The sequence below is a fragment of the Crocodylus porosus genome, unplaced genomic scaffold (assembly GCF_001723895.1).
Source record: "Crocodylus porosus isolate Cpor-Errol unplaced genomic scaffold, CroPor_comp1, whole genome shotgun sequence".
Classification (NCBI taxonomy): Eukaryota; Metazoa; Chordata; order Crocodylia; family Crocodylidae; genus Crocodylus; species Crocodylus porosus.
Window position 1 is genome coordinate 112032696 of NW_017728947.1, and position 17076 is coordinate 112049771.

The window sequence follows — 17076 nt, forward strand, 5'->3', positions numbered from 1 at the left end:
TCACTTCCAAGGCTTCTAGGAGCATGCGGACCTAACAATCAATGAGTGCTCCCGAGAGGCAACTTGCCCTCACCATTTAAGTGGGACTGCTCCTGGTTTTGGATATGTGCTAATCTGACAGCACAGCTACAAAGCAAACTTTGCAGTAATATTATGGATGTGACAGGCCGTGATCTCCGAGTACCATTCTCCAATTCTGGGCTGAAGCCGACAGCAGGGAAACAAACTCTCGCAATGTTTTGACCTTGTGGAATTCAGCCCAACTCATTTTGGATTCAAGAATCATGCCTTAAATAGGACTTATTTTCTCCTAACAGGCCCTGCCTGGCCAACCAAAGGACAGAAGTCAGGGCTTAGAGACAAATATTTTACAATACACAACTTTTTTTTTTTTAAGTTTAAAATGAGGTTTCAGGGTGGGATTTTTCAGTGCACAAATGATTTGGAAGTACAAGTTGCAACTGTCAAGGGAACTGATTTCTTAAGTTATTTCGCTTTCTTTTTTTTTTTAATGCAATTGAAGGTGGATTTTCATAAAATGTTCCCGAACTTATAATGAGCTAACATAAGACAACCAGAAAAATAATACTAGATGCGAAATTCTGGGAAAGTGAAACCAAGCTATTTGAAGCCTATACAGGGCGTCAAATGGATACATGTGCTTAAATATATTGAAGTCATCTGATTTCTTTTAGATGGTACCATTTGTCTTAAAATAAGGAGCAACAGATTGAGCAGGTGGTTTATAACTAAAGTCCAATGAAAGTGATTTATGTGTCATCAAGGACACTGAATATACGTCACAGCTGGAGGAATTTACATCTAAAACAGGCCTTGGCAGACATGAACCTTTCTGACTGCTGCAGTCCTGGTAGCAAGGATTGAGGGATGGCAAGCATCATTGGTCTTACTGCAAGAACAATGCAAGGCAGCAAGATTGCTAGAAACACCAATGCAGTTTGGTGCACAGAGGGCGAAAAATCTGACACTAGCTCAAGTGAGGTTTAAATATAACCCACACTTTCACTGGATACTTCTAACTGGTTTTTGAAACACCAAGTGGCACAAATGATCCAATTTTGTTGGGTAAAAAAAAATAAAGTTCTAGTTTAGCTTTTAAGAATCCCAAGCATCTTAAACTAATCCATGCTCACTCAGAGCCAGCTATATTTCTTGAAGGAAAACAAAACACCAAAGCCCCCAATGTTTTTGATTTTGCTTTTTTTTTTTTGTTTGCAAACGATGTGTCAAAATTCAGCAGGAAGAGGAACTTCATCAATATGTCTAAATCACTTGCAATGCAGATTTAGGCTGGAAATGGTTTATGCCTTCCATTACAGGCACAGAGTAATACCAGCCAAAGGCGACTCCCACGAGCCAACTGCTTTTGTGGCCTCTGGAAAGTATTAAAAAAGCCTTAAGCGGCAATTTCAGCAGTAGCTGTTTTTGGCTTTGAAGATCCAGCTTCATTTGAAGCAGGATCTCAGCCTTTCTTTGGTGCGCTGCCAACACCTAAACAATGCATCAAGGAGTTATTATTAGGAGTCCTTGTTCTTTTGTTACCGTTTCTTATGCTCCCACTGCAAACAAAGCTCTGGTTGCTAACGGCGCTGATGGCCAGATAAATCTGCTTCCTAGTTGCAAGGACCCCTGTTTCAATCAGCACCAGCTAACAGGCTCCAGCAGTCAAATCTTTAGCAGGTTTCAAGAAGAGCCAGCTTTGCCTCCAAGGAGGTGGGTGACTTACATTGTCATTCGGGTACAGGACACGCGAGATGTTCTCAGCCACGTTTCTGTCCAAGACGGCCTGAATGTAGTCTCCAACATTAACTAGGAGGGAATGACAAAGTCAATGCACCTGCACGTCACGCAAGCAGCTTGACAGGCTTTGTGTCGGACACTTGGAAGGTGGCTGCTAGCTGGATGTAGGGGAAAAAAAACCCCAAACAAACAAACAACAATACAGGTTTGCTGACCAGCTGGCAGGACAGTCAGGAAACAACCCAGAGCCTTTGGCTTCCTGCTACGTTTGTCAAAAGGCATTCAGACAAACACAGCTTCAGCCAAGGAAGTGCTGCCAGATTGGCAAGCATGGAATATCTCTTCAACCAAGTAAAACTATGCATTCATTGCCATTAGCAGAGCCACCAGAAAATAATTTTAGATTCACACGTGCACATTTAACACATTTGCTTCTCATACTTCCCCCTTCTGCATGAGTTTAGAGTTGCATAAATAGCAAGTCCTGGTCTTGGCCCCAGGTGCATTTACCAATAATTTCACTACAGCCCCTCCCTGCTATCTCCCTTGCCCCAAAGAACCCAACTAGCCTGAGAAAACCAGCAAGCTAACGCTCGAACAAAGAAGTACTCACAGTCCCGGAGGTTGAAGTCATTGGGGGCCCGAGCAGACCACAGCCGCATGGTGTTGACTGTGTTGTTCATGTATCCAGGCACTGGGGTGTCATACGGCAAGGCGAGGACCACCTGGAACACAAGTCACAGGACTCATACTGATGCTGTTTATGAGAGGGGAGGCAGGAATTAAGATAGGGTTATCACGTGATATTCTGCCTCTGTCCACACAACACACAGTGCACATATGCCCTGTGCAAAATGACAGCCTTGTAGACATCAGTGAAGGTGCAACAGATGAAGACTAGCCAACCCCCATAGCAGTCAACAGAAAGACTCCCAAGTTCATGATCCTCTGTCCAGCTTAAAAAAAAAAAAAGGCTGCCATGAAAACAGTGCATAAAACTGAGTTAGAAAAACAAGTTAAAGCGAGTCAAGAGAAACAGTGATAGCCCCCCGGTGTGAGCATTGTAATTGGGTCACTAGCTACTGGAGTATCATTCACTTATGCCTTACAGGGCATCTAAGGTACCTAGACGCATGTGAGGACGTCATCCCCCGTTACACCCACTGGAGCATCCTTACTTTGGAAAGCCCTGGATTTCAGAGTTAAGGGCAGATTTCACAGGTCTGCAAAGAATCTGAGGAGCGAGGAGAAAAGTCAGTGGTAGATAAAGGCTGTCAACCCTTGTTCTCTCCGCTCTGCAGCCAGGAGTTGCCCAGATCAGCCAAGTACTATTTGCAACCAACTCCAGAGGCCCCCCAGCCATCCCAAGTACTGGCTACCTGCCCGCATCAGCACCGAGGGTCTTGTTCAGAGATTGCCTATTGGCAGTGGCTCCTGCAATTTGCCAGGGTGCTGGTAGGGAAGTGGAAGAGCTTCCGGACTGGCATCAGCCAACACTGCCCGACAAAGGAGCTGTTGTTGAAGGAGCTTTAAAATGTTTCATTAAAAATAGGGCTTGTATAAAGGGCCAGGCTTTCCAGACCCAGCCTCTGGGGTAATAAGAGCTCATTTCCTGTCAGCAGCATGATTGTGCAGTGCAAAGTTCCCTTTCTCTGACCACAGCAGGAAGCGTCTGCTAATTGTGCCTTTTTCTGAAGACACTGTGACCAGCTGAACAGGCATGAATCCACAGCTAGCATGGAGGGGCTCTGCTGGACCAACCTGGCTGGGGGGCCATCTAGGCTGTAGATCAGTAGCTTGGAGTTCGCATTCCACAAAGAACAGTTCTGGAGAGGCATAATCCCAGGTCCCACAGCCACCAGCTTGAATACCAGCCATGTCTGCACACAATCCCTTTGCCCTTCTAACTCTTAACATTTCCCAATGAAGATGCTGGTGCTTGCGGGATCATCAGTGTCATGTCCAAATTGGTTAAATGGATGGGAGCCCAGGGAGAGGAAAGGGCAGACCCAGCACTCCTGCCAGCTGAGCTGGAGGCAGGGAAAAGGGCCCAGCCAGACTGCAGCCCCTGCAAAACCAGCAGGCCTCCCTGGGTGGCTCTTTTGGGCCAACGCTGCCTTGGGGCAATGCTAAAGGAACAATGCTAAATGGTGCCCTTGGGCAGTGACAGACATGTGGACAGAGGAGTTTCTGGTGTTTCTTGCTGTAATACTTTAAAATTGAATAAAGTGCTTGTTGGGGAAGAGGAGGATGAGTGGGTTTTGGGGACAGCCATTCCCCTGCCCCCTATGAGAGAGGGAGCCATAGGCTTAGGAGGAACATTAGGGGCCCAACAGTGGGTGGGGATGGAGGGAATATAGGAAAAAAAATGCATCTTTTATAGAGGAAGTGAGGCTGAGCTGGGAGGGCGGGGGGCCCCCACGGGAAATGCTCTCCTAGCGAGAGGCAAGGGAGCAGAGGGGGGTGCTTTGTTATATTTTAGCTTTATTTTAATCTGCTTTAATAAAAGCCATTTTGTCTTTCACTAGAATTTGTCCTGAGCCTTTCTGAAGGGGAGGCGGGGGGGTGGCAGTATATCAAATACATAGATTTTTTCCCCCCACCAAATAGTAATTTAAAAAAAGAAAGAAAAGAAAAAAGTTTGCAGATCATTCGTTTGCAACCAGCAACTTCCTTTTATAAGAAGCAAGCATGCAGATGCTGCAGATAAGCTAATAAATGAACAGGGCACTATTCAACAGCCGGGAGAACCTCACCGACGTCTTCTATTCCTATTGATTATGCTGATGGGAAAGCAAGGAGTTCGCAAAAGAAATGAGTAGCGCAATTTCTATGGAAAGAACCTTCTTCCCTCTACCACACATTTATTTAGCCCCTCTGCAGCTGACTGCCACTAGGTTACTCCCTTTCGGCTGGCCAAAGGCAAGTGACATGTCCAACCTTTTCCCCTCCCCGTCAGAGGCTCTGTAGTCATCTAAAATGATGACTCTGGATTATCTGGATGCTCTGTGTGGGGGCTCAACAAAATTAGGAAGAATCGATAAGTGGTTGTGTTGAATGGAAAGAATAAGCCACAAATTGTGGACACCACTTCAGCTGATTCCCAATTCAGATCCTTCATCAAGTTACCTTGCTAAGTAGCTCCAAGATGCATTACTTTCTCTACAGCCGTGTTATCCCACATTTTGTTCACATAAACCCCCACACCCAACGTTGTACCTTATAAGAAACCACGCTTTCCACCCTTTGACAGCCAGAAAACAGCTGTGCGCAATCCAGCTCGCACCGGTGTAGCTCAGTACCTGTGTATCAACCCACTTTGCCCCGTTCTTGGTGTGCTCCACTCTCCCATAGAAGTGGACGGGCAGCATGTACTCGGGACGGGCTTTCTCCCAGGGGTTGCCATGCCGGAGCCAGTCGTCTGCTTCTTCCACCTGGAAGAGAGATGGTTAGACAGGTCTCTGCTGGCTGCACTGTGAAGCCCAAGCAAACTGAACATCACTGCTGCCTCATTACTTGAGATCAAGCATTCTTTACTGAAAGCCTTTGCAGAAGCATATGGGACTGGAACAGTACAGAGAAAGAGACAGTACAGTTTTGTTGCAGTCTGCGGACCTTAAAAAGCCAGTGATCTTGAGGATGCATGCATGCATTATGAGCATGGAGCACGTTATGAATGGGAAGCACACAAATACATTAGAAAATGGGCTTTGTAGAAATAAAAACAAAAAACGAGGCCTACTTCTGATGTAACCTCTCAGATGGTTCTGAATAGCAGAGACGTGCGAAGTTACAGGACAAGGAGAATACAGGCGTTTTGTTCAAGACTAGTAAACTCTGAAGATCAGGTCTCAAAAAACTGAGTTGGCCACCTCTCAGCACTGCCTTCAGCTCTGAACAGAACAAGAACTGGGTCATTTCCAAGTATGAAGTGGGGAAGGAGACACGGCACAGAGCTGGATTAGGGTTCAAAGCTTAATACGAAGACAAGCAGATGCCCTTCATGGGCACAGCAGGAACACGTGGGTTTTTCTGCTCTGCGTAAAGGAAGATGGCACCTTGGCCACACAAGTGAAGGAGCAAGCTTGCTCAGCTTATTCTCTCCATGGGAGAAAAGAAGAAGAGGGAAAAGTGGCTATTTTTTTTTGGGTAGTGAGTTTGTATTTAAGGTGAATGTAGAGATAGAAAAAGGAAAGCCTAACAAGTTCAAAATAGGGCCCTAAAGCAGCCAAGGGCAGCAGATGCAGGCAACACCTTGAAATACTAATGCAGTCCGTTCCGCTGCTGGATCAGGCTGTTGCATCCACCACAGATTTCACACCAGGCTCTGCCCTGCTTTAGTGCCCGAGGTGCAGAAGGGCAGAGGACATTTCACCCAGCACCAGGTCAAAAGTTCTGGCTGATCGCTCTGTTGTATCATCCAGATGAGAAGGGAAAAGCAGCCTTCTGCTTAATCCGAGCCTGAAGCTGATTAAGTGTCAGTTTTGGTCATGGAACTAAGAGCATGCCGATCTAATTATGTGATTATTGGTGACTCTTGCAATCACCTTGCCATGACTCTCACCCTTCACTGACTGCGTTGCTTCACCAGCAAGCAGACCGCCCGAGGTCAGAGCAGCTCAGGGAGCAGAAAAGAAGTGACCGACGGTCCTACAACTTCAACTGGAAGACTAACCTCTCTCTCTCTGGTCTACTTCTCCATTCCGCAGCAGTGCCTAGAAAAACAGGGTTTGTCAAGCAGCTGCATATGTTAAGAGTCAGAAGACCTGCAGGTATACAGGGAGTAAACGTCATATGCAGGGGGAAAGACTTCCAGGGGCTGCTGGGTGCCCACAGACAGCTGGGGGAACTGGACCTCCCATTGCTCTCTCAAATATTAAGACCGCAAGCACCAAGCACATACCTCACTTCTGAGCCGTCCCACACCAGACTTCAAGGAAACCCTCCTAAAGAGGTCTCCGTTTTGTAAAGCCCAAAGCCAGATACAGTCCCATGGAGGTTTCAACCGTGGAGAAAAGGGTGAGAAGAGAGAGAGAGAAAATGGTTGTTGCAGAGGAAGTGACACAACCTGCATTTTCTCTCCAAAAATGACACAGCCAGAGTCTCTTTTCCACCCTCTCACCTGCCAACCTCAGTCTATAGGCAGAGCAAGCTCTCTTTGCCCCCTGATGTTTATCCTAGGTTAGTCTTCCAAGTTCATTAGCTGCAGAAACAGTGAGTAGGCAAATAAACAGGCCCATTCCTCAGATTCAGGGCTAGACTGGTTGAGTAGGGACTTGAAGGAAGGTACTGGCTGCTGACTCGATGGAGAAAACCCAAGGTCTAAAATTATGGCCCCAGGCAAAGCACAAATTATATGCACACTACAGTAACCGCATGGGCAGACATGACTGGGCAGATTGACTCCATTCTTCCAGGGCAGGGGAGGTAAAACTAAGCCCGCTGGAAGATCGAGCCAGTCCCTTTACGGGGCTACAGGCTGGGTTTTATGGGACAGCCCCATCGAGGGCTCCGTTTCAGGTTCTTGGCACCCCTTGTCACCACTCTTGCTGACAGTCCTGGATTAGCTGCATTGGTGTTTTGTAACCTCTGAACTGAACCCTGGTTATCAATTTGCAGGAGTCTCAGTTAATAATTCCCCCACGTCCCAAAAAGCCACACGCTGCAGCTTAAAGAATATTGTAAATCAGACCTCCACAACCATGCAAGACCTTCCCCCTCTCAGGAAATACCAGTCTGTGATGGCCGCTGCACATTCTCCAGACTCGTGAAGACTCACAGAGAATATCCCTTCTGGACAAAGGTGATTACAATAGCCTAATGACAGGTCTTTTTCCAGACCAAATAGTGAACTGCAGGAGTGCTAACTCAACTGGATCTCCCTAGAGGGACAGGAGAGGACAGGTCATTTAATCAGAATCTCATCCTGGCACCTGTTAATGAAGCTGGATGGTGGCTCAATGCAGAAAGGCATCTAGGAGAAAGCTCCAAGATCAGACACCGCTTTCATGCCTCCAAACCAGAGCTCCAGGGGAGACAGCAGGTCTGGAAAGGTTAGGAGAACAGAGGATGGGCCATGTTAGGACAAGGCAACAATTCAATCCCCTGGCCCGCTGTGTAACCTGGGGCTCTGCAATAAGAGCAAGGCTCCCAGCTGCACACGCAGGGAACAGCTGGCTTCTCCACTGTTTATACAGTTCATCACCCCTCTCTCTACGAGTCAGAGGACTCCGGATAATCACCTCCAGGTTTCATAAGCTCCAAGGCCAAACGTGCGGAGCTGAAGAGACTTAAACAAACATGCCATGTACTTCAACAAAAGCAGCTAGGGCCATCTGAGCAGGACGGCAGGGGCTCTAGCTAGCAGAGAGCTCCCATGTACTGTTTGCACTGCCCTAGGGCCGACGAACCTCAGTCAGAGGCCAGGCATCCCTCTTTGCCTGGCCCTGCACAAAAACACAAATAAGAGCTGGCTCCTGTCTCAAAGTACAAGGAGTCTAAGTACAAGACAAAAAGAGGTGGGAAATACAAGGGGAAAAGCAGGCAACAGCCATACAGCTATGGCAGCCTAACTGCTGTTAGGTTTCTGCAGGGCTCCCAGCAAGAGAGAGGTCAGCAGGGCTCTGAAGGAGGACGGGGAGGTAGCTCTGCAGATGTAAGCAGGGAGCTCTGCCCAGGTGCGACAGGTACCACTGTGCACAGACACAAGCAAGGCAGAAAAAACTGTATTTGCCCAGGCTAGAGGAAAAGATTTTGCAGGACTTGAGATGAGGCTTTGGAGAGGAGCTGCAGCTATGTGGGTGGACAGGAAGGGCTGTGTCCAATGCATCAGGCAGGGCTCTGTGCCACTCTGTGACTTCTTTATATCGTGCTGGGTTTCTCCCAGTTCAACAACCCACTGGTTTCAAGCTGTCTTAACCTGGATTTCTGCACCGGTTTCAAAGACGCGCAAAAAAATCAAGGAGCTTTGTCCTGCAGCCCAATGCTCCTCCTCTGTTCAACAAGGAAGCAGCTCCTGCAGGTCCTGAGTATGGTTTCAGAGCAGTGAGGAAGAACTGCTCCAGCCCAGGCGGATGTGGCAGAAGACAACTGCCAGGGAAGGCTCACAGGCCTCTTTCACAGGCATGATTTTCTGTATGACTCAGCTACACACAGATTTCTGCAAGAGTCAACAACCAAAGGCTCTATTGTGGGCTGCAGTTTCCCTGATTCCTGCTCTTTGGCCAGGCCCCATGAAGCCAAGAGGAAGAACAGCTTCATTTAAGGCACTGAGCTGGGACCCTCAAAACATCTGGCTCCATTTTCTGACTCTAAAACTCCCCCTTTGATCTCTGGGGAACCGAGGTCCTTTCCAGCCCTACTTTCCTATGTGTCTAGAACTCCCCATTGATAGGCAAGAAAACTTTCCTTTCTCCCTCTGCTCAATCTGTTTATACTGCAGGGAAGGGACCGTGCACATCTGGTCTTCATCTGTATGGTGCCACAACGGGACTGCAGCCTACACTGGGGCTCTGTACCCTCCAGCAATACAGACAGCACATTCCCCAGCATGCTGGATCAAACCTCTCAGCATAGAGCCTGGGATTCTCCAGCACAATACGGTCTGATCACTCATCAGATCAGACAGCTGGTCATGAGGGCTAGTCCAACTGGAGAGTTTACTGGGGCGGGGGGGCCGGTGGAGGGGCAATGAGAAACATGTAGAAAGAAAGGATTTTCTTCCTGTATTGACAGAGGAATGGGCAGAAGTCACAGCCCCATCCCCAAGTCAAAAACAACTTCCCCTTCTGGAAGAACAGCCCACAGTCCCTCTTGCACAGACACATGCACACAATCTAGATCAAGTAACAGTGCAACTTGGTGTTGAGGGTCTAAGATACACTTGTAAGTGTGCCAGCTGCAAGGCAGGTAATTAGAGATTAATTTTCCTTCAGGGGCAAATCCTTTCCGTTACACATGCATGCACACTCTTCAGGCTTTCAAGGCATGCTTCAGCAGCGAGCAGCAAACTGCTTCTGGCTTTGGCACCTGCAAATCCAGCTTTGCTGCCTAAGTAAAACTTGAAACCCTCGAGCTGGAGAACATGCCTTCTGCAAGTGTCTCCTGATGCTTGGAGGAAACATCCTTTCAGTCCTGAGGGAGGGGGAAGCAAAGAGGCTCTGCCCATCCGTACCTGCCATCCATCCCGGATCTTCTGGTTGAAGATCCCATATTCGTAGCGTATGCCATACCCATACGCTGCCAGCCCCAGCGTTGCCATGGAGTCCAGGAAGCAGGCTGTTGGAAACAAGTAAGTAGGGGTAAGCCAAGCCTCCCAGAACGGAGTTTGATGGGTGGTAAGCTTGATGCTTCCAAAGTCCACGTCTGCCTTCTGTGCGGCAAGCCAATTCTACCAAGGCAGTGCCTGGACACAGATGCTGTGCAACTGCAGCGGTTCATTGTGGTTTGACTCCAAAACAACCATGGGTCCTACTTAAGAAGGGGCAAAAGCAGAAAGATGGGGGGGATGGGAGGGGGGCACGGGAGGACACAGGAGCAGCTCAAAGCCTGCATAGGAATCTGGATTCAGTCCCGTCCAGTCATATGAAAAGAAATGGGAAGCTCTCCTGCAGTTAGGAAAGGCCAAAAGGGCACACTGAGGGACAAACTAATGGCCCAATGGCTTACAGCCAAATGCAAAGTTCCCCTGTTGCCAGCATCGTGTGCAACATCTGCAACGCAGAAAGGCAGCGCTGTTCACGTGACACATATGAGCCAGCAGCCAGTACGCTGAGGCTGTTCCAAATGATGCTAGTCATGGTTGCTTCACCTCAAGGTTTTTTATCTGCTTGCAGCACCATCAGGTGGGAAAGACCGCGACCCCTCAGGGGGTGGGGAGGTGATGGTCCTTGGACCACGTGCAACCTGGCACCTCACACAACGGGGCCCATACTCGGGTGCGTTGACACGGCCGCAAAGCAAATGCATCAGATCACAGTCCTTGCATTAAGTGCAAGGATGCTCAATACTTGCGGTATGGCTGGGCAAATCTACCTGGCAACTCACTTACCAGCCAGTCTTCCGAGACCTCCATTGCCAAGGCCGGCATCCTCTTCAATTTCCTCCAGCTCCTCTATGTCCAGCCCCAGCTATGAACACAAACACATGCAAGCTCCAAGAATGCCAGACAGAACAAACGTTCACAGCACCACTTTGCCACAAGGCAGCAAGAGCGGCCTGGGACCCCACAAAGCACCTGTAAACTTTGCTAACTGCAGCAACAGGATCCTTTCCTCACCAGCTGACAAGCAAGGTCAGCGTACACACTCATGCACATACACACACACACGCACAATTTGTGTAACTACATAACAGTTTTTGTCTCGTTTTGTTACAGTGGGAGCAATAAGCAACTGGCTCCACTTATCAGTTATGTGCAAATTGCTTAAGCGCATAGCATCTTCCAGCCCCAGTGCCTAGTTGGTAACTGGCTGTACATGTAGCTATCTGCCTCCTCACCCATTCTACCCCATTTAGCTGCACCAGAAACAGGGAAGGGAAGGCAGCTATCAAAGGGCTGGGATTAGATGCCTTGAAAGCAATGGGAGCTACTCACCCTCAGGGCTGCCCCAGGAGTAGCACTAATACTACGGCACTGTGCGCTCAGCAAACAGCATTTGTTAGGTTTGGGTAAGAGCACAGCTGCTTCTCCGATCCCAAAGGTACGCACTTAAATGGTGTGCACAGTACTCGAAGCTGGACTAACCTGAATTGAGATTCACAAGCCTCATCTCTGGAGATGAGCATAGATGCTGAGGGCCAAATTCCCTCTTGAATCTTTGCCAGACACAGTGGACACCAGAAGTGTAAACCCACCAGCTCCCATTCCATCTCCAGCCTTGGGTGCTTTTAAATACAGGTTGCCAAATACTTGGCTGGGCTGGTTTACTCAGGGATGATCCTGCCTTGACCAGGGAGCTGGTCTAGATGATCTCGTGATGGAACTTCCACCCCTATATTTCTCTGATCAATTCATGCTGGCTTAACTTATCAAATGTAGAGAGGGTTTTTTAAATGAAAGCACTGTGTGTTAAGCAGGTAGAGATAATTCAATTAAAAGGTCTTCCCCAAACAATCAGAAGAGCATATCCCAGTTATTTCCACACGTATGCCATTGTCTTTGTTGTATCTCCTTCCTCTGAAAGTCATCTTGGGCCTCACTGCTACACCATCCATGTTATTGGTAGGTGAAGAAACAAATTAAACAAAATTACTTTGCAAAAGATGACCCACGTGTTCAAAAAACTGTTTAAAAATGCCAAGCATTGGAGTGCTCTCAGACATTAGTACAGGAGTACTAAAAGGGTAAACTACTGTTTGCAAAACTTTGGTGTGAGTGCAACTATTATATAATGAAGAATGGGGGAGCAAAGCCAAGCAGGCGTGCATTAGTCATCTCAAGCCTGTGGTAAACTTTCCACTCTTCTTTATACATTTATCACCACCAAGTGGCTGGAATTCTCTTTTTCCACAGTGTTTAATAGCTGCAAGGCCCTGCTTTTCAACTGTTGATGCAATTTGCTGCATCACCTTGAAAAACAAAGCCCACAGAGACACTGAGCCGATTCCAAGATCATGGGTCGAGTCAGAACGTGATCACAGCGCACACTCTGCATCTACCACTATACTGTACTATCCAACTGGTTATTGGCCTGTTTCTGGACTGCTATTTATAAGCATTTTCTGCATCACATGGGACCACAACCATTTTGGCTCGTCCCATGTGACACAACCACAAATACGATTATTAGCTCAGTCTGCTAACAGAGGACCAAAGACGATCTTGATCTGCTGCAACTGATGGAATTATAAACCTCCTCATATCAGGGAGCATCAAATTGGGTCCAAAAGGCTTTGAACGATTATACTCAAGCCCCGGACCAGGTTACAGCTCAGTTTGTGACAACTCAGTGTGCAACATGCCCCGGTTCTGCTACACAGCAGTGTTGAGTCACTCTGGATTTACAGAGCAGTTTCCAGTTTCCATAGGTACTCATTAGCCAAGGAGAAAACATGACATGCAAATTCCATAGTCAGAGATCAGATGCAAGCCTCGGGCAGTTGGGACTCGCCACGCTTACACTCCTGTTTGAAGGGGAAGTTGGGTGTCACTCTTCAGAGGCCTATTCAGATACTGAAATGCTATAAATGCAGCAATACGTGCAAGCTGTTGATGGCAAAGACAAAGTCGCTTCCTTCCATAACCAGAAGTTTTTGAATACTCAACCAGCTGATACCCCTAGCAACCTTGGACTTGGGTCTAATGTTTAAATAGACTAGGTTACTTCCAGTCACAATGCTCCTCTCCCTCTTGTGGCTCTCTAAATTAGTGATTAACTACTACTCACCTAAACAGGCTTACCTGATAAATGGCCTCATCGCAGGCATTCTGCAATCCGAGATTGATCATGGTGTTTTGCAGGGTCCGGCCCATGTAAAATTCTAGCGAGAGGTAGTAGACTCTCTGAAGCACAGAAAGAGAAGAACAACCGAACAGTCAGGAACTTCATTGACAGCAAACAGTTTTTTTACGAGAGTATTTCTCTGGCTCCTGGCCAAATTTAGCATCTTTTAAAGCAGTGAGTAATAGGACCTCTTTATAGGATCAGGAATGTTTTTAAGTCTTTGTGTTAGCCTGGAGAAAAAAAAAAATCTCTATTACTAACAAGTACCTTGGTTTGAAATAAGCACAGCTTAAGAGACCCCACGTGCCAGCGTTAGGATCTAAACCACAGGTTTCTGCTTCACTTTAAAAGGGGTGGTGAGTCCTTATGGCTGTAACCCCAGAGAAACGCTCTCTAGTCTGCTGAGATTTTGCTTTAGCTTGTTCCTATTCAAGAGGCAGAGCAAGGGTCTTGGACAGCTGCTGGAAGCCCTGGAGACATGGAGGAGAGGGGCCTGGTTTCTCCTTCCAACTCTTTGCCCTCTAGCCTTGCTGCTATTTTAAACCAATTCATCTTTGCATGAGGGAATGGAAGGGCCCTGGCAGCAGCAAGGGAGGAAGAGGCTGAGCTTTGTTTGAAGAAGACATCAGAGAGGTCCTAGAGCCGTAACCTGCAACAAAGTCCCATGGCTGTCCCTGGGAAGGGCACACAGCTGGATGGAGGGCAGCCCCTGGCCCTGTGGGCTCTGGTGAAAGGAGATGGAGCAGACTTCATCTCCTGGACCAAACAGACTGCAGTGCACACGCCAGGCCTCAGAGCTGTTCAAACCCAACAGGCAAATACTCTAAACCACCAACAGGATTTTGGATCTGCAGACTCTGGTTTCTTCCTTTGCTCACTACTTCTGATGCTACAGCAAAGCTAAGAGCTCCCGGAGAGGGACCAGGGCTCTACCACGCTGCGCACGGCAAAAGGATCAAAGGTACCTACAGGTGTTGCCAGCCATTGCAGTTGGCAGGGCAAATCTCACAATAGGCAACTAAAATCAACAGATTGGGATGGGTTTTCAAATACACCAAACAGAATTACTGGTTAGTCTACTGACAACAGCAGTCCTGTGCCCAGATTAATTCAGAGTGGCTAGCAAGGACCTCAGAGGAACACAGCCACAATACACAAGAGACTGCTCCAACTCTTCCCTCATTCAGGGCCAACCTTTTCCTCCTGCTCTCAGGCCCGGGCAGGCAGTGCCGCAAGCTGCATGAGGCACTATGCAAGTCTCCTGCAAAGCTTTATTCATGCAAACCCAAAATGCACAACCCCCCTGTGCTCTTTGGTTTCCTAGTTACAGCACAGCAATAGGGGCCAGAGTTAGGAAAGGTGACCTGAGCGCACAGAGATGAAAGTTGTGTTGCAAAGTTCAGCAACGAAATTAGCAGGCAGCACCTATGGACAACGGGGGGACGGGGCTCAAGCAGCCTCACTCCCTGCCGTGCGGAGGGGCTGCACACCTATGTACTGTCTGCCAAGCATTTATGGCTTGCTCAAAGCCAGCCCCAAGCCCGAACAAGAAGGCAGCCGCACGTCAGGCTGCAAAGCACTTTTCTTTCCAGCAGGATCAGGAACCAGGCAGTGTGGCCAACTGCATTCCTCCAGGCGCTGGGAGGTTCTTTCAGGAACATCCGACAGACCGCACCCCGCCGGCACTGCCCGAGGAAGGCTGCAAGGCGAGGCAGGAAACAGCACTGCCCAGCCCTGCACGGAGGCCCCAGCCAAGTCCTGTTTGCTCCAGAGCAAATTAAAGCAGCCTGGCTTGTTTAAGCAGAGCACCTGAACTCAGACACGAACAGGACGAGAGCAGATCCCCCCTTTCCCAAAAGGGACACCCATCTCCACGCAGATCCAAAGGGAGGGGAAGCTTGATCTGGGGGGTATTCGGGCAGATTGTAAGAACATAGTAAGTGCTAGTTACTGGGTCAGACACTATGTCCATCTTGCCCAGGAACCTGGGTGACAGAGGCCAGGAGTGGAGGCTGAAAGGGAGAATGAACAGGGCCTGACCAGGGTTTTTTCCACCGTTTCTCTCTCCCTTGCAGCTTCCAGCACTGCAGGTCTAGGACGCTCTGGTGCAGAGGTCGTGCCCCTCACTCCCGTGCTCAATAGCGACCGGCGCCCCTTTCCTCCAAGGATGTGCCCAACCCCTCGGTCAGTCTGGCTAAGTGGTCGGCTTCCACCATATCTGGTGGCACGAGCTTTACCCTTTACTACGTGGCGTGAAAGAGAACGTCCTTGTGTTGGTTTTAAACTGGTCACCTGCTAGTTTCATTTTGTGACCCCTAGTGCCTGTACTGAGACAGTAAGTAATAAATCCCTAATTCACTTTCTCTTTGCCAGTTACCCTTCTCATGCTCCCCCTCAAGTGTCTTGTCTCAACCGAGCAGGCCTGGGCACTTTAGTCTATCCCTGCAGGGAAGCCCCTCTCTACTTCTTCTAGCTCCTTTTTGAGGAGTGGGGACCAGAGCTGGCTGCTAAATTCAAGGCATGGACAGTATTCAAGAACAGTAGGGTAGGGAAGGCCTTGGGAGGTCATCCTAGTCCAGGCCCTCGTTCAAGACAGGATCATCTGTGATCCAACCCTCCCTGCCAGGTGTGATTTGCCTTTGCAAACATCCTAGGACGGAGCGTGCACCACCTCTCCGGGCCGCCCGCTAACGTGTTGCGAGAGCACGCTGTCATCTCCCACCGAACTGTCCCGGTGTTGCAATGCAAGACAGTTGCTCTTAGTCCCGTCCCCTGCAGCCATGAAGGAAGTCGGTTGCTACACCCTTTGCAAACAGTCTTCACGTATTTAAAGATGCAGCCAAAGCCTCCCTTCGCCTTTCCTCCAGAGTCAGCGACCCGAGCTCTTTCAGCCTGTCCCAAGTCTCTAGGGAGTCACCTGGGCTGGGGTCCCCCAGGAGGGTCCTACCTTAGTTGTGGGGCCCCTTTTCTGCAGCGTGGGGGCTTCCTGCTCAGCGCACTGCGCTCCTGGGGACCCCAGGGATGGCTCAGCGCATCCCACTCTCGCCTAGGAGAGGTGCCAGGCCCTGCACGCCCCCATCCCGCACCACCCCTGCGCCTGGGCGGCCCCAGCCCAGCCCACCTTGGGGTCCTTCTCGTAGTAGTACTGCTGCGTGCGGATCCAGCGCCCCACCAGGTGGTCGCGCACCGTGTGCGCCAGGGCGAAGTAGTAGTCGCGCGGCGTGGCCACGTTGCGGTCCTTGACCAGCGTGAAGTGCAGGTGCCGGTTGAAGCCCTTCTTCAGCTCCGCCACGTTCTCCACGCCCACGATGCCGCGGATGCTGATCTGCTTGCGCTTCTCCTGGTCGCTCAGCGGCCGCGCCATGGCTGCGGGGGCTGGCGAGCGGAGCCGGGTCAGCGGGGCGCTCCCCGCTCGCCCCCACAATCGCCCCACTCCCCTCCCCCACTCCGCGGCGCCTCAGAGCAGAGCAGAGCAGAGCGGAGCGGAGCACAGCACAACTCCCTCTACCCCGCGCTGCCGCCGCCCGACCTAGCTGCCCCGCCGGCCCCGCCCCGGGGCGGGGCTCCCCGCCGGCCCCGCCTGTAGGGTTTTGCCCCCCCGCCGCCGCCCTGAGGCGCGGGAGGAAGGGGCGGGGCTTCCGGCGCACTCGCCTGCTTGGGGCCGCCGGCTCCTCAGCGCAAGCGCAGAGTCCGAGTGCCCCGCCCCTTGCTGCGGGGGGGTGTCCCAGCCGGCCCGCCGCGCGGCTACCGGCGTGTTTTCTGCCTCAGCATTAAGCGACAGAAACGTCTCCAGGTCCTGCTGGGTGAGAAACGTGGAGCGAGGATTTGCTCCAGCTCATCAGGCCCGGCCGGCTAGGGTTACACTACAATT

The 17076-nt window shown here is 49.8% G+C and overlaps 1 protein-coding gene across 1 annotated transcript in view; it reads right to left on the minus strand.

Moving 5' to 3' along the window:
* PYGL (glycogen phosphorylase L) overlaps window positions 1–16610 on the minus strand; it is a 33076-nt gene extending 16466 nt beyond the window's left edge. The window contains exons 1-7 of the mRNA XM_019550954.1: window positions 16327–16610; window positions 13163–13264; window positions 10811–10889; window positions 9935–10038; window positions 5064–5195; window positions 2375–2486; window positions 1748–1830 (exon numbers count right to left, since the gene is read on the minus strand). Of these exons, the coding sequence (XP_019406499.1) occupies window positions 1748–1830; window positions 2375–2486; window positions 5064–5195; window positions 9935–10038; window positions 10811–10889; window positions 13163–13264; window positions 16327–16569 (855 nt within the window). The 5' untranslated portion in view covers window positions 16570–16610. The remainder of the gene's footprint in view (window positions 1–1747; window positions 1831–2374; window positions 2487–5063; window positions 5196–9934; window positions 10039–10810; window positions 10890–13162; window positions 13265–16326) is intronic.
* Window positions 16611–17076: the final 466 nt, after the last annotated feature.